The 27,441-nt window shown below is 49.9% G+C and overlaps 10 protein-coding genes across 10 annotated transcripts; 6 read left to right on the top strand and 4 right to left on the bottom strand.

Annotated features, from left to right (window-relative positions):
* Positions 1–236: 236 nt before the first annotated feature.
* BDV38DRAFT_268500 (uncharacterized protein) lies at positions 237–3,293 on the top strand (the record flags this gene model as incomplete). The annotated part of the gene is made up of 2 exons (XM_032056779.1): positions 237–428; positions 468–3,293. 2 exons carry the CDS (start codon positions 237–239, stop codon positions 3,291–3,293), a joined length of 3,018 nt encoding a protein of 1,005 aa, XP_031917272.1.
* Positions 3,294–3,798: 505 nt separating this feature from the next.
* BDV38DRAFT_237503 (heme peroxidase) lies at positions 3,799–4,947 on the bottom strand. The gene has a single exon (XM_032053594.1). It carries the CDS (start codon positions 4,774–4,776, stop codon positions 4,006–4,008), a length of 771 nt encoding a protein of 256 aa, XP_031917271.1. The 5' UTR covers positions 4,777–4,947; the 3' UTR covers positions 3,799–4,005.
* A 1,179-nt stretch (positions 4,948–6,126) lies between these two features.
* On the bottom strand, positions 6,127–6,600 carry BDV38DRAFT_279115 (uncharacterized protein; the record flags this gene model as incomplete). The annotated part of the gene is made up of 1 exon (XM_032058922.1): positions 6,127–6,600. The coding sequence occupies one exon, from the start codon at positions 6,598–6,600 to the stop codon at positions 6,127–6,129; it is 474 nt and encodes a 157-aa protein (XP_031917270.1).
* A 425-nt stretch (positions 6,601–7,025) lies between these two features.
* Positions 7,026–8,294, bottom strand: BDV38DRAFT_279114 (3-isopropylmalate dehydrogenase; the record flags this gene model as incomplete). The annotated part of the gene is made up of 3 exons (XM_032058921.1): positions 7,026–7,245; positions 7,316–7,733; positions 7,817–8,294. The coding sequence occupies 3 exons, from the start codon at positions 8,292–8,294 to the stop codon at positions 7,026–7,028; spliced, it is 1,116 nt and encodes a 371-aa protein (XP_031917269.1).
* Positions 8,295–8,834: 540 nt separating this feature from the next.
* Positions 8,835–10,435, top strand: BDV38DRAFT_203159 (HSP70/90 family co-chaperone CNS1). The gene is made up of 3 exons (XM_032052487.1): positions 8,835–9,151; positions 9,257–9,529; positions 9,604–10,435. Exons 1-3 carry the CDS (start codon positions 8,875–8,877, stop codon positions 10,317–10,319), a joined length of 1,266 nt encoding a protein of 421 aa, XP_031917268.1. The 5' UTR covers positions 8,835–8,874; the 3' UTR covers positions 10,320–10,435.
* An 882-nt stretch (positions 10,436–11,317) lies between these two features.
* Positions 11,318–12,886, top strand: BDV38DRAFT_296738 (putative endo-1,4-beta-xylanase; the record flags this gene model as incomplete). The annotated part of the gene is made up of 6 exons (XM_032062990.1): positions 11,318–11,370; positions 11,446–11,602; positions 11,674–11,806; positions 11,866–11,979; positions 12,037–12,659; positions 12,734–12,886. 6 exons carry the CDS (start codon positions 11,318–11,320, stop codon positions 12,884–12,886), a joined length of 1,233 nt encoding a protein of 410 aa, XP_031917267.1.
* Positions 12,887–14,822: 1,936 nt separating this feature from the next.
* Positions 14,823–16,529, bottom strand: BDV38DRAFT_279111 (DUF2841 domain-containing protein; the record flags this gene model as incomplete). Its single annotated transcript, XM_032058920.1, has 6 exons — positions 14,823–15,328; positions 15,382–15,917; positions 15,968–16,061; positions 16,115–16,331; positions 16,394–16,449; positions 16,517–16,529. The coding sequence occupies 6 exons, from the start codon at positions 16,527–16,529 to the stop codon at positions 14,823–14,825; spliced, it is 1,422 nt and encodes a 473-aa protein (XP_031917266.1).
* Positions 16,223–17,351, top strand: BDV38DRAFT_237496 (uncharacterized protein). The gene is made up of 3 exons (XM_032053593.1): positions 16,223–16,331; positions 16,394–16,730; positions 16,927–17,351. The coding sequence occupies exons 2-3, from the start codon at positions 16,687–16,689 to the stop codon at positions 17,207–17,209; spliced, it is 327 nt and encodes a 108-aa protein (XP_031917265.1). The 5' UTR covers positions 16,223–16,331; positions 16,394–16,686; the 3' UTR covers positions 17,210–17,351.
* A 3,381-nt stretch (positions 17,352–20,732) lies between these two features.
* On the top strand, positions 20,733–22,492 carry BDV38DRAFT_203098 (uncharacterized protein). Its single transcript, XM_032052486.1, has 2 exons — positions 20,733–21,378; positions 21,730–22,492. Exons 1-2 carry the CDS (start codon positions 21,144–21,146, stop codon positions 22,419–22,421), a joined length of 927 nt encoding a protein of 308 aa, XP_031917264.1. The 5' UTR covers positions 20,733–21,143; the 3' UTR covers positions 22,422–22,492.
* Positions 22,493–23,721: 1,229 nt separating this feature from the next.
* On the top strand, positions 23,722–27,034 carry BDV38DRAFT_268494 (putative nuclear serine protease HtrA2/Nma111; the record flags this gene model as incomplete). The annotated part of the gene is made up of 4 exons (XM_032056778.1): positions 23,722–24,132; positions 24,224–26,524; positions 26,613–26,810; positions 26,861–27,034. The coding sequence occupies 4 exons, from the start codon at positions 23,722–23,724 to the stop codon at positions 27,032–27,034; spliced, it is 3,084 nt and encodes a 1,027-aa protein (XP_031917263.1).
* Positions 27,035–27,441: the final 407 nt, after the last annotated feature.

The raw sequence follows: 27,441 nt of genomic DNA, 5'->3' as shown, positions 1-27,441 counted from the left end.
TAAAATATATCCCAGGGTATCATGATGCCCTTGTTTGCAGAAGATGCTTATCTTTTGAGTCTCCTCGACTTGATCTACCGTTTTATTCCATGGAATAGCTGGTGGATATCATCCATGCCTGGAAGAAAAGCTGTATGGCATACTGCTTTTTTACGCTGACTACCCTTACTGGGTTTCCCTGACTCGCTCACGCAGTTCTATCCTTTTCGAAGCGCAGCTAACCTTAACAATATACCATGTCGTCAGAAAATAGTGACACTAGGACAGTGAAGGAGGAGGATGATTTTAAATATAACCCTGAGCTCAACTACCCCATGGTCAAGCTGGCTGACCTACCAGAGCCTCCCAAGAATTGGCGAGTCTGTGGGCGAACGGCAGAAGAAGCTTCCAAAGCTCGAAAAGCAACCAGCGAGGAAGCTAAAAAGTGGGTAAGATACCACAGTTGGGGTATCGACATGGGAGTGAAGGGCGACTTGACCAATCTCAGGTGCTTCAAAGTTCTATGGAAGCTCTTCTACTACCAGCAGGACAAACATAGACCTCAAGATTTCGACCAGATAAAGGACTTTAAGACGAGAGATGCTGGCCCTCGGCTCTTGCAATGTTCGGTGGATGTCCCTGACCTCCTTCCCATTAGCAGGTACTATCCTCATCCACCCCCTGCCACTAGGCTTCCGGCGGAAGGGTTCCACAGGCCCCTCGATGCTCTAGCGAGCAGGCCAGATAGTCACATAGAACAGATGTTATATCCGGTATTTGGAGTACCGAAGGAAGTCAACAATTTTCCTGAAGAGATCGAGACAGCTATCGCTCAGACCACAGGCAATGGCACATGCAACAGAAACCAACTCAAGATACGTCTCCCTAAAGTCATGGCCCGATCCGTTATGGAGACCATTGAACGCGCTGTGATGCAATTTGCCTATGAAGATCTCACTCGAGATTGCAGCGCTGTTGCTCAGGATGGTCAGGTACACCTGACTGCGACGGCGGAAGAAGATCTACGGCAAGCCAATATTGGATCCTTTCCCGCAACATCTCACGTGAAACTTGCTCTAGATCCTGACAATAGCGATAGACTAGTGTTCAGTGCGGACGGTGATAAATACCCTTACAGGGGCCGTGGACCCGTGTACCGCAACAATTCTTCTGGCATCGACAGTATCATTGTCGTCGGCAAGTTGCTCGACGCCGGATCCACCGTACTGGATCGCAAAGGTCCCGAATGGCGCGGGCGCTTCACCAATGTGGAGAAGGCCTTTATTGAAGCCACTGATGTCAATTGGGATCTCTGCTCAAGAGGTGATTCTCGAGATCGCTTCTGGGCAGTGATGGCAGCGGAGACCGAGAATGTCGGAGTGGGTGTTCAATCTCCTCTCCTTGACATGTGGAATGTGTCAACAGAACACTTCGACCAGTTCTTGTTTACGTATGATGAACAGACTACGTTTTGCTCCCCGTGTACGAACAGGATTACAAATGCTGCATACCAGAGCGCAACTGTGGCACCGCCTACATGCCCAGAAGATATGAAGGGAGTATCGATGCAGCAGTTGGTTTCCCGCTCATTTGCATCGGAGTACATCAGTCGCTGCGGCAAATGCCAAGATAAAGTTGTGAAGTGTCGGAGAATGCTGCATGGCCTACCAATGCGCTTGACTGTAACTCTTGATGGCAGTGTGCCCGTCAAGAAACACACCGGAGATATCTCCTTCGACTATATTACGAACGATGGCCAACGCGGAACAGCGGCATACCGCTGGCTAGGCGGGATATATTGCAAGGACGAACATTATCGGGTCTATTGGAATGACACTAAGCGGGGAGAAGTCGATACAGGCCAAATTCAAATGTATGACAGTACCATGCTTTCGGGCATCATCGTGGGAGGTATCGCCCAAACACACAGGGACGACAAAGTACCCGAAACATGGTGGAAGAACAAGCCTGTGCCGCTCCTCGTCTACGAACGCATCATGAATCCAGGCGATGAGGTCATGAATGTGGCCTTGCACACGTTAGGCGACATGGTCAAGGTCAGAAACCAGCAGAAGTTGCTCCTCCAGGGGCATATTTCCTGGACCCCCTCAGAACCCCCAAGAGCTCGGGCAGGCTTCCCGTGGAGGCGACTCATCGATCGAAAAGAAGATCGCTTCCACCTGGCGTCAGGCGCTTATGATCCGAAAAGTCAAGGCCAGATATCGACGAAGCCTTCAGGCGTTGATCGTCATGCCAACATACCCGGCCCATCTTCAGCTGGCCCGTCGAAAACAGATGCCGGGTACTTGACGTCTTCGGCAACCACACCAGAAACCCAACTTGAGATAGGAAGAATATCGCCGTCGTTGTTTAATGCTCCGACTGCTTCTATGTTTGCTGAAATCTCGCCTCTCCTCGCACTTGCCAAGACCCCTTCGTTGTCGGGCCTAGAGTCTATTATAGAGGACACCGCGCTGATCAATGAACAGCTCAATGGACCACAACAAGGACAATATAGCGCGCCCAACAATGTACAAAATAATACACCGTACGTTACACAATCCAGCTCGCAGCTCCAGGCGGGGTATAACATACAACGGACTACGCAGCCGAGTGGAAAGCAACATGGCCAGTCTCATGGGCAATACAACAACACAAGGACGAATACACAGCACCAGCGCCCGTATAACACACATTACATTACACAGGCAACTGCGCGGCAACCAAATAGATATAACGCACGACAGCATGCGCAGTCAAACGGACAGCATCGGACGCAGTACAATACGCAATACGGCGTACAGCCAAGTACCCATCCTCATGAACCGCATGGCACACTCGATACTTCATTTGACCTGCAAGACATCATGAACGATGGAATTTTCCAGGATTGGACTACTGGAGGAATCGATGACTTCAGTCTGAGTATTCCAGAACTCAGCAACAGCGTATTTGCTTCACCAAAGCCGAATCACGCTAACAGTACGAACATCGCTCCAGCTCCCGTCGAAAACAACTTCAAATATTCTCATCAGGACCGCAACAATGGGAACTCGATGCCACAGTACATTGATCCTAGTGTTTTGAACACGGTCCCGCAGAATTCATCATCACTACCAGAACAGGTCCAGCCGAGGCCTATGGACAGCCGAAGGCCTGCGTCACACGTTGCACCTGCGGCGGATGCTCGATGGCACAGCCACGGGGATTTACTAGCTGGCTCCTACATGTCGGCGAACCAGACACCGCAAGGGTCAAAAAGAAAGAGAGTCGATGGGGCAGAGGCCCGGCGGTGTCCGCCGAATTTGCGTTAACATCATCTTTTGACATGTTTTTTCCTCAGAAAACCTTATGTATCATTCATGACTTTGATCCTTCTTTGTTCCTTCTCCCATTCTTCCTGTTGAATCATCATTGTAGTATGGATTTTTTTTTGTGCAGCGAAAAAGTGGATTGTGTAGAAATAGTATTTATTAGAACCAAATAACTATGATCCAGCAACATCCATATATATATCTCTACACCACAACACACCTCAAGTCACCACATCACCCAACCTATCCACGCCACACTGGTTCCAACACTAGAATTTATTTAGGGAGAAAGGGGGCCACGAAGTGGCATTTGCTGCCAGGGGAATTCTTTTCCCGTTTAAGCGACATGAAGTAACCGTTCATTTCCCCATGCATTAAATTTATTTGTTGTCGGGAGGGCCGACCAATGACGGGACGGTTAAAAGTCTGTGCGATCAGCTTCCCCGCATTTTCTACGTGCCTCCGGAGTACTCCAGTTTCTTTTCCTATTATGATCTCTATCCCTTCCATCTCTCGTCTCTTTTCCTCTCCTTCCCAGTCTTCTCATCCTCAACACTATCCTACTTTCTTCATTGTTCTTCGGCTTCGTCATAACCAGTGATCCCAATGGAAGTACTGTTCGCAAACTTCTAAATCTATTAAACGACCCGTTCTCTATATTCGATCTTCTATCTATGTACAATGAAATAACAGACAAATACGGAACCGAAATCTACAACCTGGCCATCGGACAACCACCACCGCGTTGTGATAGCCCAGTTGGGACGTTGCTTTTCTTTGGTGCGGAGACGTATCCGCCCTTGACATTGTCCGAGTTGATGATGGCTCCCTTGGCGTCACGCTTGATGCCCAGCTCAATCAGCTTAGCAAACACCTTGGCGAAGTGATCGAAGAAAAGTTCCTTGTCCTGCGCGTATCTCTCCACCCAAACGCGGAATTCCGGATCGGTGATCAACGCAACGTCGGTCGGCAGCATCATCAGCTGCTCATCGCCTTCCTCCGCATCGGGGTCCACATATACAAACTGCGCAATACCATTCTCCAGAGTCTTAGGCGTCCACTCAAGCTTAAGGAGCAGGTTATAGAACTGGTTTGAGAAGCGGGTCGGGTTGTTCACCCAGGGGCCGTGGAATCCACTCCGGTCCATGTGGCAGCGGCCCATGTTGTGCCCTCCCGCCAAGGCGACAATTTCCTGGTCGTTGAAGCCCATCCGGTTGAAAATGAAACGCAGGTGCTCGGCACCCTGGGCAGCGTCGGGCAGACGACCACGTGGTGGCACCTTCGAGTCATCAACCAAATCTGTACGGCCTGGCTTCCACGCCACTTCGGGTCCGCCTAGCTCTTTGATCGCTACTACGCCTGCTAATGTCCATAGATCGGAGTATGTGATCCAAGGGTGTCTCTCCTTTACTGGTTCGAGGAAGGCCCGTCCATGCTGAAGACCGGCGTTGGCTGGGTCGCCACCCTCTGCCTCATACCGCATGCCTGCACCATTGGAGCCGCCTGTGTCCGATTCTGCGTCGTATGTGCCTGCGGAGTGCCTAGAGATGATGTGTCAGGTAAGTCGTCCTTGGAGGGAAAGCAGAACGCGGAAGGGAAAAAAGGAAGGAGAAAAGAAAAAAAAAAACTAACCATGCCAGTCGAACAAATACAGGTCCTGCGCTCCCATCGTCGTAGCCCGGCTTCTTCAGTTGGGCAACAATGTCCCTCCGTACGGCATCATAATCCCCTGGTGTGCTCATCTCGGCCGATAACTTGTCTGGGGTAAAAGTCGGGTATAGGTGTGGGTCAAGAAAAGTCTCAGAAGGTGAAATTTTTCAACGCGCTCTGGTGTGAGACAGAGATCCGAGAAGTAGCGACAAAACTTGGTTATAGAAAGAGGAAGAGATTGAAGATGTTGTCCAGGAAGAAATATGAGAGAAGTCTTTCGGTCCAGGAGGCGATGTCTTGCTGGTCGCACATGAAGAAAGGCAATGAGTGGACCCGCGGCACGAATCAATAATTTGACCGACGGTATCAAATGCCGAGGTTCATTCGCTCGTCCCTTTCAGCATCCTCTACGGAGTACAATGGGGCACTCCCCACGGAGAACCGGAGTATACTAAGCTATGAGGATCATGGATTTTCGATGGGAACAATTAATCGCTGCTACTTCCGGTCCACCCCTACTGGTCTACATAAGTGTATGAGCTGAGGCGCATTCACCCCAAGAGATTTTTTTTTTTTGGTACAACTCGGACCTTGCGATAACGGAACAAGGGACCTTCAAGCGATAAATAATTTACAGCGTCTTTTCCCTGGCCGGTTTTCGTGATCAAATCCTGCCAGCATCCCGACCAAAAGCCGCCGATACGAAGAACCTCGGAACTTGATTTCCCGACCAGCGAGAACTGGTCCCTGTCTGCCTATCAACTGCTCCATTTCTTCCGTCGCCATAATTTTGCGCGCGAGTTGCGTCAGATAAGCCTGTGATCGCTGTCAGCATTCTGCTTGTTTCGTCCTTATTATTAAAGCTGGTTCTGGAACGTTGGAAGCATCACAAGATGGATCCCGATACCCAGTTAAGGTTGTCGCCACTCGTCCCGCTGCTGCTGATAACGACGAATTCTTGACTGGCTATCGGCCAAGATCCACACATGTGAATGGTTTCCGTTACCGTATGCCCTCTATATTGGGGTCTCACCATCCACTTCATTTCCACATTTCCTGTTGGAAGAAGAGATTTTGTGGCACAGCCAGTGTCTACAACCACCTATTCGCAGGGATTTCCAAAAGGATTTCGTGGATTTAACTGTCCCAATTGCTTACAAGCGAGATGCAGAGGAAAGCACCTTCATCTATTCGTTTCTGCTAGAGTCGCATCGGTCTCTCTGCCCAACAGCTTCTCTCTTTCGACCCGTGACCTGGACAACTCATATTTCCATCTCAGTGCCGCCAACTCCCTTGTCGCACCATCAAAATTGCCGCTCACCATCTCCAATCGCTCCTTCCACTCCCTGTAGGTTACTTCGGAGTGTTTCACTAGGCCTTCGACTTTCCGGCGCATCCACTTTCTCTCCGCTCTCCAACGTCGTTCGCGCTGACGGTACCGCTTTAAGTCTTGCTGCAGCCTTCGTTGTTCCAATCGCTCAGTGTTCCTAATGCTGGTGATGAAATTATGAATGGGCCTCGTATGTCTGGCGCTCAGCGTGCCGCAAGAAAGCTGCTTGGAGATGCAGATGAAAGCGACCGAAATATCGTCTGCGATAGATCGTAGGAGGCTGGATTTTGAGACCGATGAGAGACCTTCTAGGTTCTGAAGGCGCATTGCGCAAGAGCCTGGAGTAAAACATGGCTCTGTGGCCGACATTGTAATGGCTTTCCTATCAAAGGTGTGATTGTAAACTCCAGATGGAAGATTAATCAACAAAAGCTCGTAGACTACAAGGTAATATGCAGGTAGGTTTCATAAATAGTATGTGTAGAAACTAACCGCACCTGTAGTATATCTAGGATAGAAGGAATGGATGATGTTGATAAGATTCATTCTACGTTGATCAAAGCTATGTCTTTCACTTTATCTTTGTTTGACCAGCTAGGAGCTGCATGGACAAGCTCAAAGAGCTTAGCACGCATCGATCATTCAACAAAGACGCTTCTACTATACATGGTGATAAGCAAAGAGAACAATCTCATCCGAAGCAAACACTTAAGTAGTGGCATCAGAAGAGACATCAAACATATCACCACGCTCTACAATTTCTCCCCGCGCAGCACAGCTACAATCGCATCACCCACCTCTGTCGTACCAGCCTTTCCTCCCAAATCTGGCGTGCGGATGCCGGAGTCTAGAACAGTTCGTACGGCCGCTTCGATTTGTTGTGCTTCACGCTCCATATCCAGAGAGTACCGGAACATCAGTGCCACGCAGAGAATCATAGCAACGGGGTTAGCGATGTTCTTGCCGGCGATGCTATCAACCTTTAGCTGGAACTTCGGGCAATGGCTCTGTTGAGATCTTAGGAAACCATGAGAAAACTTACGTCGGCGCCGATCCATGTGTAGGTTCATACAACCCATTGGTCCTCCTCCGGGTCTCAGATGGCAGCCCATCCAAGCTCGCACTCGGCAATACGCCCAACGTTCCAACTATCGAACCCGCCTGGTCAGAAATCATATCGCCGAAAGTGTTATCGGCCAGAATCACGCCGTTCAGCACGCGCGGGTTCGTCGCCAGAATCAACGACGCGGAGTCCGCTAGCTGATGTACCAGTTTCACCTGCGGGTACTCCTCCGTCATGGTTTTTTCGACGACACGGCGCCAGAGCCGTGAAGATGCGAGCACGTTAGCCTTATCCAGTGAGATGACGGGCCACGGGGGATCGTGGCGCAGAGCCAGTTCAGCAGAGAGACGGGTGATGCGCTGAATTTCGGAGGTTGAGTAGGCCCATTCGTCCATTGCTTTTGCCCCATTAGCACCGCGCTTCGATAGATAGTAGTAAAGAGGGAAAGGGAGGGTATATAGAAGTGTAGAGATCCCGTACCATAATCATCCTCCTCCACCTTCCTGCCAAAATACGCTCCTCCGCAATTCTCTCTCACAACCACGAAATCCACGCCCTCAATGATCTCCTGTCGAAACGGACTAAACTCCCTCGCAACACTCCTACTCGGCGAATCCGCCGAGCAGGGCCTCAAATTGGCATAGATATCCATCGCCTTCCGCAGCTGTAGCAACCCACCCTCCGGCCCATCCAGTCCCCTCCGCATATTATCCCATTTCGGACCGCCAACGGCAGCGAACAGCACCGCGTCCGAAGCGAGAGCGGCTTCCTTGACGGCATCCGTGATTGATTTGCCGTGGAGATCGATGCTGCATCCGCCTATGAGTTCCGAACGGGTATTGAATTGCACAGCGGATGTGTTGAAGGCAGAGAGCACTTTGGTGGCTTCGGCCATTATCTCGGGCCCGATGCCATCGCCAGGGAGGATGAGGATGTTGTAGGTTTTTGCTATGGTCATGTTGGTCGTTTGTTTTGATTCAATTATACTAGATAGGTTTGGTCGTGCGTGATATGTTTGTGGAAGTTACTGAAGGAATAAATCGATTACTCTAGCGTATATAATTCAAGGATCCTTTTGTCCACTCCATATTGCTCTTTATATGGATCTGTATAGGGTTCGGCCAATAGACCGATTTGCGGGGAAGAAGACGTCTCCTCACGGCGTTGCCCCGATAGACGGAGGAGACTGGTTGGTGTTGATCTGCTTCTTGGTCTACTGTATTAGAGTTGGGACAGTATCCGACCGAATATACCTTCAAACCCGAGGCAACGGATCGCATATAGGATATGACCATTATATTTTCCTACCAATATCGTAACGGTAATAACCATAGATCTCCACAAGATGATCGTAACCATACTTGAAGTCCTCCGTAAGTATGGATAGTATCCGGAAAAGGAAATAGGGTAAACCCTCCCCCCTCATGTTTGCACCGTTTGTCTTTCAATTTATCAGATGAAGATGCAGATTTCCATGACCGACTTCACTGGAATACCACCTCGCCATTCTTCGCAACAGTGAGATAATATCCGTCATCATGGGCCAGATCGAAGAACTCCCCGACGACTTCGACGAGTCGCTCAACTTGAACAAGCAGACTCCCGAGACGAAAGATGCCCCGCCGGCCAAGGAGGTAGAGACCTCATTTCCGCTGAATAAAGAGCGAGCGAAGGAATTCGAAAAGGAAAATCCAGACGCGCCGAAGATGCCGCCTCAAATGGAGGCTGTGCGGTCGCATACGACGGACGAGCTCTTGGACATGATGAATAAGACGCCGTTGTTCATGACGGATATTGACAAAGCGGGGGATGAGAGTATGTTTCTCTTTCCAATCTTTGTTGTCACTATGTGCTTGATGGGTGTTCGGGGGATGAATTGCTACTGAGGTGGGCTTGTGCTTACGTTTTGACTACGTATAGATGGCGAGAATATCTTTCTGGATGCCCTTCAGGCGATGCAGAATGAGGGTACGCGCGCAGAAGTCGCGCAGAACTTCCGCGAACAGGGTAACGAAGCTGCGAAGGAGCTGCGATGGATCGATGCCAAGGAGTTTTATACTAAGGCTATTACCGTTATCTTCGCGAAGGAGGATAAGTGGGAGAAGCCGGAGGATCTGGATGCGGAGCAGAAGTTGCTGCGCCAGGTCGAGGAGGCTTCTCATATTAATCGCGCGTTGTGTAATTTGGAGTTGGGTAGGTTTTTTTTTTTTTTTGCTTTTTTCCCCCTTACTGTTGTCATGGGCTGTGTGAGAGTGCTAATTTTCTAGGCAATTACCGGCAATGTACGCTTGACTGTGCCTCGACTCTCAAGTTGAATCCGAAGAATATCAAGGCATTTTATCGTTCCGCTATGGCTTGTCTCAAGCTCGATAAGGTCGCTGAGGCTGAGGATGCGGCGAAGCGGGGCTTGGCTATCGACCCGAATAATAAGTCTCTTCAGACGGCGGCGGAGAAGACCGCTGAGCGCAAGGCTGCCCTTGAGCGTAACTCTTCTAAGCGCAAGGCAGAAGAAGAGAGAAAGAGTAAGGAGAAGAAGTTGCTTGATACTGCACTGAAGGCCAGAGAGATCAGGACCCGCAAGACGGACCATCCGGCAGACCTGGAAGATGCAGTGATTCGTCTTGTTCCCGATTCTCTCTCTCCCGAAAGCACCCTCGAATTCCCTGCGGTGTTCCTCTATCCCATGGATGCCCAGTCGGACTTTATCAAGGCGTTTTCTGAGATGAACAGCATTGAGGACCATCTCGAATACATCTTCCCCTTGCCTTGGGATACAAAGAACGAATATACCATTAAGGGCGTGGACTGTTTCATGGAGACTGCGACTGGAGGATTGATCAAGGCCGGAAAGAAACTGCCACTTCTGCAGATTCTTAGCGGCAGCAAGGTTGAAGTTGTAGATCAATTAGTGAAGTTTTTCATTGTGCCGACCGCGAAGAGTGGCCAATTCATTGCGGAAATGAAGAAGAGGAAGCAGGGTTGAGAATGCTCGTCCCGTTCTTCCAGGAAGCCATAGGGCAACTCCTCCTCGAGACTTGAGGCATCAACGAGAAGGCTCTTAGGCTGTGAATGCAGATGGCAGACCAACATCTACTCTGTGGAGTTCTTCCGCCAACGACCGTCAGTGATTCACCACATGGACACGGGTATATTTGCCCATGCAGCTCTCAGGCATGAATATGGACCTCCACTATTCCAGCTCGGGCCCACCTGTTCATAGGAGCCATGCATTGCGTCTGACTGTGCTCCAAACATGCGTCGGGAACATACACCGAATGCCGTTATGATGATGATAATATATCTGTTCGTACAATATTAGAATAGAACGAATGCCATGAATAGAACCTCGGCTGACCGAAGTGCCGCTAACATCGGGCGTCAATCCATAATAGTCGAGAGGATCCCATCCCCTTAATTTACTTTTCGAAACCGACATTTATCCGTGACTCTAGATAATGGAGCCATCCCTATCCATCGACCTAAATCCACTATTGAAATCCAGAACAACGCCATTGAGGAGAAATAACCGCCGGTCCATGCAGAATCCCCACTTGATTTAGGCTATAAGAACTGAAAATGCCCGAGACATTCTGGCATCCGAGTCAGTAACGGCGTGGAACCGTTTCAGATTGATTAACGGGGACACTTGATCATAAATCACACACGGACCAACAGCCGAGTCCATGAATGAAAATGAACCACTGAAGAAATCCGGCATCAATTCTCCGCGGTGGAGTCATGCTATGCCGATGAAATGAAACTGAGTCTAGGGCAGGGGCCATCCATGGTTTAATTTAGCTTGCTTCAGCTTGGCTGCGAGGGTCGACTTAGTCTAAATGGGAATTCGTATAAGTTGTTTGGAGGCGACCTCGACATAAGCATTTCTCCTGTCAACTCTTTTCACTCCTTAAGCTGTGATCCTGGTGATCAAATTGTCCAACTCTTACCTTCTTTTATTCTTTTCGTCGATTAATAATTGCCATGCGTTTCCAGCCTTTGACCACGGCTCTGGCTGTGGGTGTCTCTGCCCATCTGTTCGTTTTTTCCCTGTTATCCCAAACACAACTTTGAATCTCAAGCCGGGTGAAGATATTAACGAAGAATTAAAGTGCCCAAGCAGCTGGTCTGCATGACGCCGCCGTCGCAAAGGGTCTCCTCTACTTCGGTACTGCAACCGATAACCCGGAGCTCACCAACACCTCCTATGTCACCCAGCTGAACAATACGGGTGACTTTGGCCAGATCACTCCTGGAAACTCACAGAAGGTGGGGCCTAGTCGCCTTCCTGAAGGATTTAAAGAATATGAATCGCTGATGTAATGGAATGAAACAAATAGTGGGACTCAACCGAGCCGTCTCAGAATGAATTCTCCTTCACCAAGGGCGACGTCATTGCCGATCTGGCCGACGCCAATGACCAGAAGTTGAGGTGCCATAACTTGGTTTGGCATCAGCAGCTGCCTAACTGGGGTATGCTTTATTTTACGTGTGCCTCCGTGATGGTAGATATCGGATGCTAATGAAGACAGTCTCGAGCGGGTCCTGGACCAACGAAACCCTAACTGCCGTTCTGCAGAACCACATCACAAACGTTGTGAAGCACTACAAGGGACGATGCTACGCATGGGATGTAGTGAACGAGGGTACTGTTCTTATCTCCTAGCACGCCTATTGAGAGCAAAGATATTGACTCGAGACAGCCCTGGCCGACGACGGCTCCTACCGCGACTCCATCTGGTACAAGACCATCGGCGAGGCCTACATTCCTATCGCCTTCGCAGCTGCCGCTGCCGCCGACCCAGACGTGAAGCTCTACTACAACGACTACAGCATCGAGTGGGGCGGTTCCAAGTCCACCGGCGCCCAGAACATCGTCAAGCTAATCCAGTCCTACGGCGGTAAGATCGACGGTGTCGGTCTGCAGGCCCACTTCACCGTCGGCCAAACCCCCGCCCGTAAGGACCTCGCCAGCAACCTGAAGGCCTTCACCGACCTCGGCGTAGAGGTCGCCTACACAGAGGTCGACGTGCGTATGAAGACCCCAGCGACAGACGCCAACCTGCAGCAGCAGAGCACCGAATTCGCCAACATCGTCGGTGCTTGTCTTGATACCGAGGGCTGTGTCGGGGTTACCATCTGGGACTGGACCGACAAGTACTCCTGGGTGCCCAGCACATTCCCGGGCTACGGTGCTGCCTGCCCCTGGGATGAGAACTTTGAAAAGAAGCCCGCTTACCAGGGCATTTTGGAGGTTTTGGGAGGTGAGGCTTCTGCTTCTACTTCTGTCTCTGCTTCTGCCTCTGCACCTGAGACCACTTCTGCCGTCTTCTCTACCACTGCTGCTGCCGTCACTTCTTCTTCTTCTTCTACTACTACTACTACTTCTTCCAGCACTAGCACCAGCATCAGCCCCAGCTCTTCTTCCGCTATCATCTCTTGCACTGCGGCCGCTTCTTCTACTTCTTCCAGCTCTCCCAGCACTACTTTGGCCACCTCTTCCAGCACTTCCTCCGCCATTCCTTCTGCTTCTTCATCGGCTACGCCAACTGACTTCATCCCTCAGCCTAGTTCAACCGCCACCGGCCGCGTCAAGGTCTACTACCAGTGCGGCGGTATTAACTACCAGGGTAGCACTGAGTGCGAGGAGGGTCTGACCTGCAAGAAGTGGAATCCTTACTATTCGCAGTGTATTAAGGCCTAGGGTGTATATATGCCTGAGAAATTGGTTTGTTGAATTTACCAAAGTTTATCAGTTATTCTTACTGTAATACTCGATACACTCGTCGATTCATACGGCTAGTATAGTTTCATAAGTACCGTAATCTGAATATACATCTGAAATAAATCTTTAACACTTATAAAGGTTATATACTTTGCTATCAGTAGCTACAATAGGAAATACAACCCTTCTTCCAATCAATCAATCAATCATGATTTCATAGACCAATCCCACCCAACCCACCACAACAGCGTTCATAGAACCAACCAACCCAGTGGCAAAACCCAAACCAAAACCCAACATCTCAATAATACCAGACAAACATCAAACCCTCCGACCAGATTACAAACCCCTATAAAAGCAAAACTACCAATAAACCTCCACGAAACCCCAGTCACCTATTCCTATAGAGCCGGGATTCCAACCAACTAAGTTGAACTAACCACGTGCCAAGTCCAGCACCCTATACCAGACTCACCTATTATGACTCCTTCCTGGAGAACGAGTGGATCACACCTTCAGCCAGGAAGGCACTATACATAGATCCGATTTCCCAAAGATTAAGTTCAGGGTTTTCTACACCGGGAAGCCAGCTGGCAATGCGGGATGGTCCGATGGATATACTTAGTACAAATATAGTCTACTTGGCGGTTTATTGCATGTACTTAGCCTGTTTAAGGAGGTAGGTATGTAGCTATACATGTAGGTAGGTAGGTAGGTAGGTTGCCTCGTGCTCGGACCCCCCCTGTTTCCTGGGACGGAGATCTGTGCACGGCACTTATAGATTTATAGATAGATAGGGGGGATATTAGGTTACCTACTTGATAGTACCAGGATCTGAACGAGCTTAAGTTATACTATATAATGGGTCCAATGGTCAATGTCACGATGGAATGCAAGATACCACTAGAATAGGGTTATATTTTAGGTTATGTTTTAGGGAGGCTATATGCTAGGAGAGAAGAGAGGCAACCTCCCCCAACGCATATGCAGCCTGAAGATTGAGACTTAGACTAGGGAGTCAATTGATTTCAGATCTGGTCGGTCTGGCCGTTGGAACTTTACCTTCCTCTTCCCACCCCTTGCTTTTTACCTTTTGCTTACGTATGTTGTACTTATCTTTTGGGCTGTGGAGCGTTATTTTTGTTGGGTATAAAGAGGACCATGGAGTAGGTAAGTGTAAAGTGGTAAGTCTTGTCTTGTTTTTCTCAAGATTTATTTCTATTTGACATCGTTTCTTGATTCCCAGTACATTAGATTTGTATAGTGCCCGTGTCTGTGTGTCTGTTGCCATTCCCGTTCCCGTTCCTTGGTTTTTCTTGGTTCGGTTTTTTTGTTTCTTTTCTTTCTTCTTTTTTTTGGTTCTTTTCTTGTGTGGTCTGGGTTTGGGTTTGGGCCTGGGTTTGATTTGATGTTCGTGAATATGTACACCTGGGTTTCTTTCTCCCCTCTCCTCTATTAGTGGTTTTGGGTCCTGGTCGCTGTCCGAAAGTCTATTACTATATTTTATGAGTTCCTGATGTTGGTGTTGTGAATGAATGCAATACCCCTGACGCCGGTTCGCTGGAAACAGATACAAAGGAAATGGGTGGTAAAGGAGTGTGGTCATTTGTGAAGATTGAAGATTGAGGAAATTGGAGACGTTGAACGTGAGTATGTGTGGGTATGAGTCAAGGAGAATGAGAAAGGAGAGTCGAGTCGAGTCGAGGCGGATAAGTCGGTGAGTGAGTGGGTGTAGTTGAGAATTGAAAAAGAGAAAATGACTCATTAATAACTGGTGAAATAGTACGGGTTCGCACACCCCATATCCGCTGGCCCCGTCATCCCCATCACAGAGAGAGGTTGGGAGTGCTGTTGATGGCCCAGGTGAGGCTCACTGTAATACTTCAATGGATAGTGCGAGTCGATGGAGACAGTGGTTGGGGGTTCGTGCTGGAACATGTTCGTGTTGAACTCTAGGGGATATGAGCTCTCGCTTAGCCGGGTACGCTTCAACGTACTTAGAGAGGGTAAAGATGGTGGGAGACATGGGTCCCAGGTTGTGCTCACGCTGCTGGCGGACTTGGTGCTCGCTATGCTGTGCTTGGTTGTGTCGCTTGTCGGGGAGCTCCCTGTGGATGGGAAGACGGAGGTGTGGGATTCCATGTCTGGGACCTCTTTGCGGTAGACTGGGTTGAGTTCGGTTTTTATGGTCGAGCCTGGTGAGCTCATTGCTTGGGCTTCGGATATTTCGGGGAGGTTGACCCGGGATACGCAGACCACAGCTTGTCCGTCTGTTGGGGGTTAGTTGCTGGTTCTACTTAGAGGGGGAAGGGGTAGTACGTACCTGTCCTGCCGTCGAGGAAGGCTTCCTCTTCTTCGCGGACGCTGTATATCTCGTCCAGGACTTGCAGCCGCTCGCTAGGTAAGATCTGGCGGCGGATTGATTGGTCGGCTTCTCTTAGTTTGTCAACGCAAATTGCGTGACTGCTGCGTAGTTCGCAGAGAATGTGTACCAGGAGTCGGATTCTCTCGGCCTTAAGCAGATGGTCAGGCTCCCGATGGGTGACGCCCGATGGCCACCAAGCAGGCTTGGTAAGCTCGGGGTCAAATTGCTGCGAGGAGCCCGAGATGATCTTGCGCCCGTTGTACGGATAATTGACCTGCTTGCGGGGCTCGACAAGCTTGATATACGCCTTGGCAAGGATACGGCAGTTGATCTGCTGCAGGCTCTCGAATGCCTTCTCGTAGTATTTACGCAGGAGACCGTGGTTGCGGATCGGCAACATGGTTTTCTGGTGACAGTTGATGCTCATCGGGACCACGCACTCGTGAGATACCCGCTTTCTCTTGGCCTGGTGACCGTCCTGGTGCGTTTGAAACCTAATTTTGTCAGACGATCACTGGTTCTCAAGGAGGGTTCTACCACATACATTGAGTTTTTGCGGCTCAAGTTACTAGTGCCGGGTGATTGGGGCGACATGGGGCTTCTGCCCCCCATATGTTCTTGGTTCAATCTCGGAGATCCTGCATGCTCTGGTCAACTTGGACGCCCTTATAGGTCGTAAAAGAAGGCTTACCTATCACGCCGGGGTCACCCTTGTTCGACAATGCCACGGCTCTTAGGAACGAATCGGTTACATTAGGAGACAGAATCGACTGGCAGTTGCTCGCAATAGAAGGTGATGCTTCAAACCGAAGCTTGCCATTCTCGTCAATGTATATGAGAGCAAAATGAGCCGAGGACAGCGAGGAGAGTCCGTCCAGCGGCGCATCCATAGATATCGGTGTCTGGGCCTTAGTTAAGTCAGTCAATCAGGAACCTCTGAGGGAAAATGCAAGGGCAGGAGTGACAGTACCATGGTCTGTGGTTGCATTGACCTCTGTTCAAAGAAAGTTGGGGACTGGGGGTCGCCTAAATGTTAAATGTTAATACACCTGTTGCCAATCAGGTTGCTCGGGAGGAGGGCAGCAGCACATACGCGCAGAAGACATCTCTATTACCTAGGCACGAGAACCAGCATTACTTTTCTGAACGGTGCAGGAGAGACGATGTTGTTTTGCGGGGATCCACCGACAATAAGCTTACGGGATCTTCCTGAGCTGTAACCACTCTCACATCCTCCTTTGGTGATGCTGCGATGCGCTTTATATGCGTGGGACACGCTTCGTCGAGGGAGAGACGCCAGCACCAATCTTTGAAAAATAAAATAAGAAAATGAAATAAAATAAAATAAAATAAAATAAAATAAAATAAAATACCAAAAACTAAAATGGAAAAAAAGCAACTTTCGTAGGAGGGGTGAGAGTGTATCTACAGCGTAATGAAACCGTAGAAAATAAATTAAATCAGCCCAAAGCTGTGTCAGAGAAGGAATGTGCGTGGCCTTACTCCGTATGTGGCTCAGCATTCGATCCGCTCGCATGCATTGGGCTTTCGAACTAATGACTCTACTGCATTGTCCTGCTGCTCCCCCAATGATCGGCTGTCTGGATGGCGGAAAGTCTGGATCAATCGCGTTTGGATCATGTCTGCACTCTGCAGACTGTCATTCCATGCTAGGTTGTTCGCTTTAGATTTCAAGCCGGCTTTTTTTTCTTCACTACTATACTATTTTTGCTGCGCTCTCTCACGCTTTTGCCCTGTTTTTGGTATCTTCTTTAACCCCGTATAGCATCATCCTGGCTGTCACACGAGACAAAATCAAGATAGATTTCTTCATGATGCGGTCATGCAGTATGAGCCTTGTTTCAGCTCATCGAGCGTGGCAAACACTCGGCTGAGCTCGGCGTCTGGTCGAAAGCCACGAAAAGAATAGCTCATGGACTAGAAAAATCACCGAGACGCCTTATAGTCAATAATCTAGAGGAGCATACGATTCCCACCTGCACGGTTCGTAGCGAGGCCCAGAGCCATGGTCCCTGGTCCTTGGAGATCTTTTCCGGCCGGAGGGGTCCCAGCTGGAGGGATCATGGTGGTCACGATTCCCTCCCATGTTAGCTCATCTCTGTGGTTCTTGCTGTGATCTTCCTCGATAGAACTGAATAGCGTCGCTGTGGCCGGCCCTCAAACCCCCCTTGCCTCGCGCATCGGGTGTCAGGCATATGCATTTGCGCCACTAAGGTGTGGAGTCCCTGCTGACAAAATAGTATGGTAGAAAAAGTCAAAATGATTGAAGTTAGTGTAAAAAAAAGACTCCCCGGTGCCGATCTAGAAACGGCAATTTCCGTCGCAGGGTCCTGACAAAGGGGAATCGATGCAGACAAGTCAATAAGCCCCATACGTGTTCCACCAAATATCCACAGGGGAAAAGAGATGCAAGACGTATGCAAGACAATACAGATGACGTTGTGGGACGGTTTTCTTTCTTTCTTTTAGGCCCAACTATAGACCACCCTAATGTGTATGGGTGAGCCCATCGAACGATTGTAGTCCGGATTGACCAGGAAGCCTAAGTTAGCTAATATCATTGGTGTCGGATATCAGTTGCGGGGCCAGGGTTTTTCGAGCGAGTTCCAGCTCTTTGAATGGGTATTTTTTTTTTCTTTTTTTCCTTTTTTTTTCCCTTCGTAAAATAGAATAAAATAAATAAAATAGAAAATAAAAAAATCCTTCGGGCTAGCCTTTGGACAACTCAAGAGTCAACGCTTGGGAAAGTTTAGTGGGACTCCACATGGTAGGATGTCAAATTGTCACTATGACTCGCTTCAATGGGTAGGTAGATAGTGGGTTTTGGCGCTAATGAGAGCTCCCTTAGAGTCCCTCTTCTCTGGGGCATGATTTTGTCGCAGGAGGGGAAGTGGTCCTGCCTTCTCCTCGATTTTTGTTATTATAATTGACCCTCTTGGTGATCCAAGCTGTGGCAATAGTCAAATCCACTCTCCCATGGGTCCAGTTCCATCAGCTGAAGCTTTGGTGTAAGACAATTGAATTGAAAAATAAAAATTATAATAAAATGAAATAAAAAGCAGGAAACGAAGAAGAGGAAGTATACGATGGAACCTTATTGGCCATTGGTTCTCTGACTCTGGATGGCTGGATCCTGACGCTCAAACCCCACTCGAAGAATGATGAATCACTATCGGTAGTTGACACTCTGCTTCGAAGTCTCCACGCTGAGAATCGGTTGAATGAGTTAGTACATCCCTACTATGTTGGTACCTAAGCTTCAAAGTCGTTTCTTTGTTCTTGACTAGCGGCTTGGTGGAATTAGAGCTAGATTGGGGGTTAAGGATCTTCGTGAAGTAGGTACGCGGGATTCAAAACAACCTGCAGAGAAAGGATTAGGGTGTGGTGACAGCCTGCCCTAACCGTCCGAACTAGGCGTTCGGGACACCCAAAGCAATGGGTTGTCACGCGGCAACCATGGGAGAGTCAAATTAAAAAAGCATAAAATAGAACAGAACAGAAGAAAAAATTAAAAACGAAATAGAAAAAAAAATTAATTTGAAAAGAGACAATTAATCGAATCCTATTATTTTTCTTTCAGCGGCTGTGGCGTTCTCATCTGTCTGCCATTTCCAGGTGGCTCACCTGATGTGTCAGCGATAAATGGTATAGATGTGCATCGCGGATGTAGTAACTTTGTGATCTATATGACTCGTCCCACTGGACAATTGCGGGCCTAAAAATCGGTAGGGATTGAGCTAAGCTAGTGATTGTCGGAGCCTATCCCATTGGTACGTTATCTACTATCAAATTGGATCTAAAACGAAATAAATAGTAACTCACGCGTGAAGTGACATGCGCTGCTCAGTGGATAGATAGATGATCGATGGAAGCGAAGCGAGCTTCGAGAGTACCCATGGCGAGGACGAACACCCACTCGAGGATATGATCATCTGAATGACACTTTATTTGAAACTATTGTTGCATGGCGTGGATCACCGCTGGACAGGATCGCTAGTCACGTCGTTTCGAACGTACAGTATGTCTATCGTTCTGTTGTCATCTCCTGGTTCAGTTAACCCCATTCGCTAGTCTGACAGATTTCCTTTGGTAGGCAGCTCGGAAGATACGACCCGTACGGGCTAGCAGTACTCCATACGGCACCTCAAGGAGAATATTGCACCCTACAAAAATAGCTACGATGACCGGTGACAGACCAGTGGCATCGGAACCAAGTGCCTTTCAGTCCGCACGTACCCGTCCCAGAGTTACCCTTATCTCGACCTGATGTTGTTATCCTTCATTTTGATAGGAAGCTCTTATCCCAGCCCTGAACCATGTGGATAGCTATTTCAAATAGCGTTTTCCAGTACCATGGCCGTGTAGCTGGGGTCCGGGGGGGATCCTACGCAGCGCCACCGTCATGGATGCAGACTTCTATGAATTTATATTATCATGTACTTTTGACGCAGGAGTAGTTCGCTGCAGGCCAGTATCAGGAGGTTGGGACGAGGACGGGAGACGACGTACTTACCCGACAGGGAAAGACTGTCGGGTTTAAAGTTGTTCTAGATACGTGATAGAAATTATTGGTTTGCTAGTGTGATGGAGCTGGTTCGCGATCGTAGAAAAGTATCGAGAATTCTTTGCATTGGATTGATTATGTGGGATGGATGGTAGAGGTGATGTATCGACTTAACCATTGATTCCGATATATGATATCGTCTGGCAGGAAGGAGGTTTCGTTGAGGAACAGGTCTAGCTTGGACGGGTAGAAGGCAGCAACTATTGGATGCCTGAGGTAACTCCAGGCAGCCCTGGAGCATGACCCCGTTGTTCCCAATAGTACAGAACAGGCCACGATAAGAGATACCTGATTCCTCAGGCACGATACTCATCAGCTGCCTCGTACTTTTTCCGTCGCCATCACATTCCAACTTCACTCCCTCCTCAACTCCTTCCCTTCTCGAACTCAAGCGTCACCATCACCTGTCATACATATTCTTTATTTTCAAAAGAATCAGGTCTCCAAACAGTTTCACTACCGCCCGACGTTTCACCTTTTCCCAAACACGCCCCAAAGCTAAATCGGAACACCGATTATGGGGACTGGAATTGGTTCCTCTCCAATTGGACTCCACCGCCCAGAGAACCCGCTGCATTAGTTCGTCTCTCCGCAAAGGCTGATCAGCAAATCTCTTTTCACTCGTTGACTACTCGAGTCGATCGTGTTCCCTCAATCAATCTCTTGTTCTCCTTTTAAATTACTACTACCGACTTTTTCCCACCACGCCCCCCTTAACTTAGGACCATAGTAACACCATCACCGCCAATCATTCCGCGTCCTCGGTCCTTTTTCCATTACAACCCTTTTTTTTTTCCTTTTTATTTTCTTTTTCTTAAGTTTTCGGCGGATCGTTCCAGAAAACCTTGTGGAATCTGTTCAACGGCGCGATTCTTTGGCATCCCTTGAATTCCCGCGAGTCAGCGACTCTCATTCACAGTTCTCATTCAACCCGTCCCATTGTCGTCCGTGCGGTGACCGACTACAAAATTAATACCTTTTTTATTATTTTTTTATTATATATATTATTTTTCAATTTGTATTATTCTTGATTTTGTATTTTTCATTTTATTGAATTTTTTTTTATTTCCTGTTATTCGTTTTTTATTCGACAGACAGCCCCTGCCGTCCAACCACATTTCCACCCCCAAGAATCATGGATCCCAACGCGACCGGTTTCCCTATGTTGCAGCAGCAACAGCAACAGCAACACTTTCCGGTTACCTCCCAGAGTCCACAGCAGTTTCCTTTCTATCCGAACGCGATCCCTTCTTACCCCCAGCAAAAGGCTCCTGCCCATCTTCCACAGCAGCATTCCTTTGGTGCCATGCCGATGCAGGCAGGCGCCCCCGGTGGAGCTATGATGCCGGCGGGTTTCCCCCAACACTCTGGTACGTCGTACTTCCTCTTTCGATTTATTTTCTTTTTCTTTTTCCTTGGACTATACTTTATTGTCCTTTAAGGGTGGCTCTAGCTTGGCTTTTGTCTTCTTTACTTGGGGCCCCCATCGACCCTCTGTGCCACCCCCTTGGACAATGGTATGGATCGTTAGTTTCAAAGATTTACCGGTATATACACGATCCATTAGTGGCACATGGAGAGCTATACTTCTGGTCTGATGGGGATCTGCCATGGAACTATCGTTCGGAGCGATGTCCTCGGTTTTTGTTCTGTGCCTTGCGTCCTTTGAGCAACAACGTCGGTGACAAGCCGCTAACGGAATGTGTGATCTTCGCTTTTAGCAGCACCCCACGCCAACTTCTCTGCTCCCTTTGCCCAGCCACCTGTTCCCGCGACAATGAACCAATTTATGCCCCCGCAGACTGTAGCGACCTCGACACCCGCGTCGAACGTCCCGTCAACCACGGCGCCGTCCTTCCCTCAAAATATGGCTTCAATCTCGGCGAATAACCTGGTGCCCGCGCAGCCTCAAAGGCCCGCTCCACAGCAGAACCCTCAACAGGCGTCTGCGCCCCCGGTGACTCCATCGCCCGCAACGGCCCGAGAGAAAGCACGTGTGACCGTTCTGCTCGATATCAATTCAATGTTGTTGCAAGAGGTCGTGAATCTACAGGCAGCAGGCAAGGCCGGTGGTCCTCCAGCTCAGCCGCAGGACTCGAACCCGCCGTCGGATCAGACCCCTGACACCGCAAAGGGGCCAACCCAGAAGCCCAGTCAGGAGTACATCGATTGTATGCGTCGTCTGCAGGCCAATCTGGCATACCTGGCAACCATCGCCGACCGCGCCAAGAAATCTGGAGGAGTGCCTCCTACAGCACCAAGTATCATGACGCCGCCTCCACACATGCCGTCTATGAACGAAATGTATAAGAAGCTCGCTGGGCTGTTCCCACGCACGGCGCCAGGCACCGCCGGAACACCTCAGGGCAACGGCAAACCCAGCCCCTCTCCAGCTACTGAGACCGTTGTCTGAGTAAAGTCAATGTTTTTGGAATGAACCGATAATCCACACGTGCGCGCAGTCCCGATTGTCGAGAAATTGGGCGATTCCGGCTCAGTGCAGTGTTGGGGAACACCGCTCCATAGGCGCTATCTCTTCAGTTGAGATTCACATTCAACGCCACAGCTGGACCCCAACACACTCACAAAATTGTCTATGACCCGGAACTGTCCTTGCTAATGTGGCTTGCAAACCAATCCGCGGATGAATCCTGATGGAGCACACCTTGGCAAAGGTCGGATACCAAGGGTATATGAGAAATCTCTTCCGCAGGGAACTAATTGGGGAATGCCGTGTGCCCCCAGGTATGAAACTCGGAAGTCCACCTGTGGAACCAGCTAGGTTTTCTAATAAAATGTCCGGATCCAGGTAGGGATAAGGAACAATGAGTACAAGGATCATTTACTGGTTTTTGTGAAGTTAACTGTAAAAATGAATCGGTTTAATCCGTGCACAACATCAATGATACCATGTCAATGTGTACTAGTAGTAGTAAGTTGCTGTAGGGCTCTGGGGGTGAGGGACGATGCTTCTTCCCACCACCTGAAAGTTTGACAAACGTTGGGTTTGTGCTTAGACTTCCCTGTTTTCCTCCCTGACTGTTCCACCGACCATCTTAATATCAACGGTCAGAAGACATGGAAAGCTCCAAATCACTTGATCGTCTGCAGCCACCGCGGAGGGGGGAAATGGACCAATCAGGGGCCCGGATAAGGGCTTTCCGCCTGCCGGAGGTGCAACAGTGTTTCCAACCCAGCGGCAGTTCGCCTGACTTCTTTTTTTTCCACGCCGACCCCCAACCCTTCTCTTTGTCCTTTTATCCTTCCCTTTCTGAGACCGTCGGGGGGTCTTGTGAATGTCTCTCGCCTCGCTCCTGGTGTGCAGAAGGAGCTTGTCTGTCGCTACTACTTCTACGACTGCTGCTGTTACGGTTTCTTCATCCACTCCCGCCGCACCGCCGCCGCCTCCTTCTTCTTCTTCTTATTATTATTATCATTCTTATTCTACCTCTTCTACGGAGCGCCTTTCGACAGAGTTTGGTGGTTCGTTGACCGCATCTCGGTGGTCGCCAGTCCCGTTTTCTAGCGCTGTGTGGTCAATCTCTGGTCGTTCCCGCCGTCCGCTAGCACATCAGCTCCCGGGTCCCCAGCTCTGGTCATACGCCATAGCTCCCGCTCAGAGCATCCATCGTCACGAATTTGTCCGGTCGATCGCGTCGCTCGTGCCCTCTATTCGCCCTCGTTCGCGATCTAAGCATTCTTCGATTAAAGCCATGGATTTGAACGGAGATGCCGGCGCGAAACGCAAGCGCAGCTCTATCGTGCCCGCCGAGCGTCCGGCTAAACACCTCAAGCCCGAGAGCTCTGCATTAACCCCCGGGGACTCCACTCCGGCCAACGGGACCGTCTACGATATTGAGGATGAGGATGATGCGAGCCGTCTATTGCCCATTGGGCCCGCCCAGGCTGATTCGCCGGAGTGGCAAGCTACTATCGAGGAGGTTGTGAAAAGCGTGGTTTCCATTCACTTCTGTCAAACATGTTCTTTTGATACAGAATTATCGATGAGTAGTCAGGCTACCGGTTTTGTAGTCGATGCTGAGAAGGGGTATATCTTGACTAATCGACATGTGGTCTGCCCCGGTCCCTTTTGGGGTTATTGTATCTTTGACAATCATGAGGAAGTAAGTTTAGCCATAGGCCGGCCAAACTCTCGGGGAAGCTGTATGACCGGGTATATTACCGTAGTCGATGCTGATAATGGGCTTTCCTTAGTGCGATGTCCGTCCCGTGTATCGAGACCCTGTACACGACTTTGGTATCCTTAAATTCGACCCGAAAGCTATCCGATATATGAATCTAACGGAACTCAAGCTCCAGCCCGACGCTGCGCGGGTAGGTTCGGAGATCCGGGTCGTTGGTAATGATGCAGGAGAAAAATTGAGTATCTTGTCGGGCGTTATCAGTCGACTGGATAGAAATGCGCCAGAATACGGCGAAGGCTACAGCGACTTCAATACGAACTACATCCAGGCCGCTGCAGCTGCCAGCGGCGGTAGTTCTGGTAGTCCGGTCGTGAATATCGACGGTCATGCGATTGCGCTACAGGCCGGTGGCCGTGCAGACGGGGCTGCAACGGACTACTTCCTTCCATTGGATCGTCCGCTGCGTGCGTTGGAATGCATACGCCGGGGCGAGCCTGTCAGTAGAGGTACCATCCAGACCCAGTGGATCCTGAAACCTTTTGACGAGTGTCGCCGTTTGGGCCTGACACCAGAGTGGGAAGCCACCGTGCGCAAAGCGGCCCCCACAGAGACCAGCATGCTGGTGGCAGAAATCATCTTGCCTGAGGGACCCGCTGATGGAAAACTAGAGGAGGGGGACGTGCTCCTGAAGGTCAATGGTGAGCTTCTGACACAGTTTATCCGGTTGGACGATATCCTGGACTCGAGCGTTGGGCAGACAGTGCGTCTGCTCGTGCAAAGAGGCGGTCAAGATGTGGAGATCGAATGCCAAGTGGGCGACCTGCATGCCATCACGCCTGATCGCTTCGTGACCGTAGCCGGCGGCACGTTCCATGACTTGTCCTATCAGCAATCGCGACTGTACGCTATTGCCACACGCGGTGTATACGTCTGCGAAGCGGCCGGTTCCTTCAAGCTGGAAAACACTCTTTCCGGATGGCTCATCGATTCCGTGGACAAACGGCCGACGCGAAACCTGGATGAGTTTGTGGAGGTCATGAAGACCATCCCCGACCGCTCGCGAGTGGTCATCTCTTATCGGCATATCCGGGACCTCCACACGCGGGGCACAAGCATCGTCTATATCGACCGCCATTGGCACCCCAAGATGCGATTGGCGGTGCGCAATGACGAGACCGGTCTTTGGGACTTCTCCGATCTGGCGGATCCCCTCCCGGCCCTTCCCCCCGTACCCAGAAAGGCCGACTTCATCCAACTGGATGGTGTGAGTCAGCCTGCAGCCTCAGAGATCGTGCGCAGCTTTGTGCGTGTGTCCTGCACCATGCCCTTGAAGCTGGACGGTTACCCCCAGGCCAAGAAGACTGGATTTGGGCTCGTCGTGGATGCGGAAAAGGGGTTGGTTGTCGTATCGCGAGCCATTGTCCCGTACGACCTCTGCGATATCAATATTACCGTGGCCGACTCGATCATCGTCAATGCCAAGGTCGTATTTTTGCATCCACTGCAGAACTACACCATCATTCAGTATGATCCCAGTCTGGTGCAGGCCCCCGTGCAGAGCGCCAAGCTCAGTACGGAGTACATCAAGCAGGGCCAAGACACCATTTTCGTCGGATTTAACCAGAATTTCCGCATTGTAGTGGCCAAGACAGCTGTCACTGACATCACGACTGTGTCAATCCCAGCAAATGCCTCTGCACCACGTTACCGGGCCATCAACCTGGATGCTGTCACGGTGGACACTGGCCTGAGTGGACAGTGCTCCAACGGCGTTCTGATTGGTGAAGACGGAGTCGTTCAGGCATTATGGTTGAACTATCTGGGAGAGCGCACCCCCAGCTCGCATAAGGATGTGGAATATCACCTCGGATTCGCGACCCCGTCGCTGCTACCGGTCGTGTCCCAGATCCAGCAGGGCGTGATGCCCGAGCTGCGGATCCTGAACATGGAGAGCTACGTAGTCCAGATGAGCCAGGCCCGCATTATGGGTGTGTCAGAGGAATGGATCGAGAAGGTGACGCAGGCCAATCCATCGCGGCACCAGCTGTTCATGGTACGCAAGGTCGACTGCCCACCCTCTGGTTTCGACAACACGGCCGACACCTTCCAGGAGGGCGATATTATCCTCACCCTGGATGGTCAGCTGATCACGCGCGTTTCCGAACTCGACGTGATGTACGACAAGGAGTTCTTGGAGGCTCTGGTCGTCCGGAATGGACAAGAAATGAGCATCCAGGTGCCCACCGTACCAACGGCGGATCTTGAAACAGACCGAGCGGTTGTCTTCTGTGGTGCCGTTTTGCAGAAGCCGCACCACGCTGTCCGCCAGCAGATCTCCAAGCTGCACAGCGAGATTTATGTGAGCGCAAGAGTATGTATTTCTTCTGTCTTATTTTATTTTTATTTTTTTTTCTCCCTTCCCCCTTGGTGGAAATAGTTGGTGGCTAACCTATCAATAGAGCCGTGGTTCTCCTTCGTATCAGTACGGACTTTCTCCGACCAACTTCATCACCGCCGTCAACGGAGTACCGACCCCGGACCTTGACAGTTTCGTGAAGGAAGTGAGCAAGATTCCTGACAACACGTATTTCCGACTACGGGCGGTCACATTCGACAATGTCCCCTGGGTGGTGACTATGAAGAAGAACGATCACTATGTGAGTTTAATCCATGTTTCATAGGCCTGGCATGAAGCTGATTGCGTTAGTTCCCTATGTCTGAGTATCTCAAGGACCCCTCTCAGCCGTGCGGCTGGAGGACGGTTTCTCATAATAAATCCAAACACAAGGATGGCATTACGCCGGACGTGGCCAATCTCAACCCGGACGCCATGGAACAGGGGTATGACGGGGCCAGCGACATTGAACCGGAGGCGGAGTAAAGTAGCGGCTTGTGTATAATAGACCTGGTTGTATGTACCACAGATGTACAGTGCGTGACTAATATATCCAAAATGATGACTTGATGACTGTAATAGTAGTTATCCTTGATTTATACATAGAAGCTGATATTGGCAATGCTATCATCAGACTGAATGGCAGCTTAGAGAAGGTATCTCTACCCCAATAACCCTACCACATTCAACCCTCTATCTATAAATCAACCCCAACAAAGGCCCAACCCTATAATCCCCCAGAGCCTTCCCACACTCCCCATCCCACTGCCCCAAAACCACCCTCGCAATCCTCCTCCCCCATCGCCCTCATGCTCACCTGATCCCCCGTCAAATCCATCGCACAAAGCCCCGGATCCGCCCCAAACACCTTAAACCCTTTCCCCCCCCCCCCC

This window comes from Aspergillus pseudotamarii (assembly GCF_009193445.1).
Source record: "Aspergillus pseudotamarii strain CBS 117625 unplaced genomic scaffold BDV38scaffold_8, whole genome shotgun sequence".
In the NCBI taxonomy this organism is placed as follows: domain Eukaryota; kingdom Fungi; phylum Ascomycota; class Eurotiomycetes; order Eurotiales; family Aspergillaceae; genus Aspergillus; species Aspergillus pseudotamarii.
The sequence above is the reverse complement of the archived record's forward strand: the minus strand, read 5'-3'. Positions and strand labels throughout refer to the sequence as shown.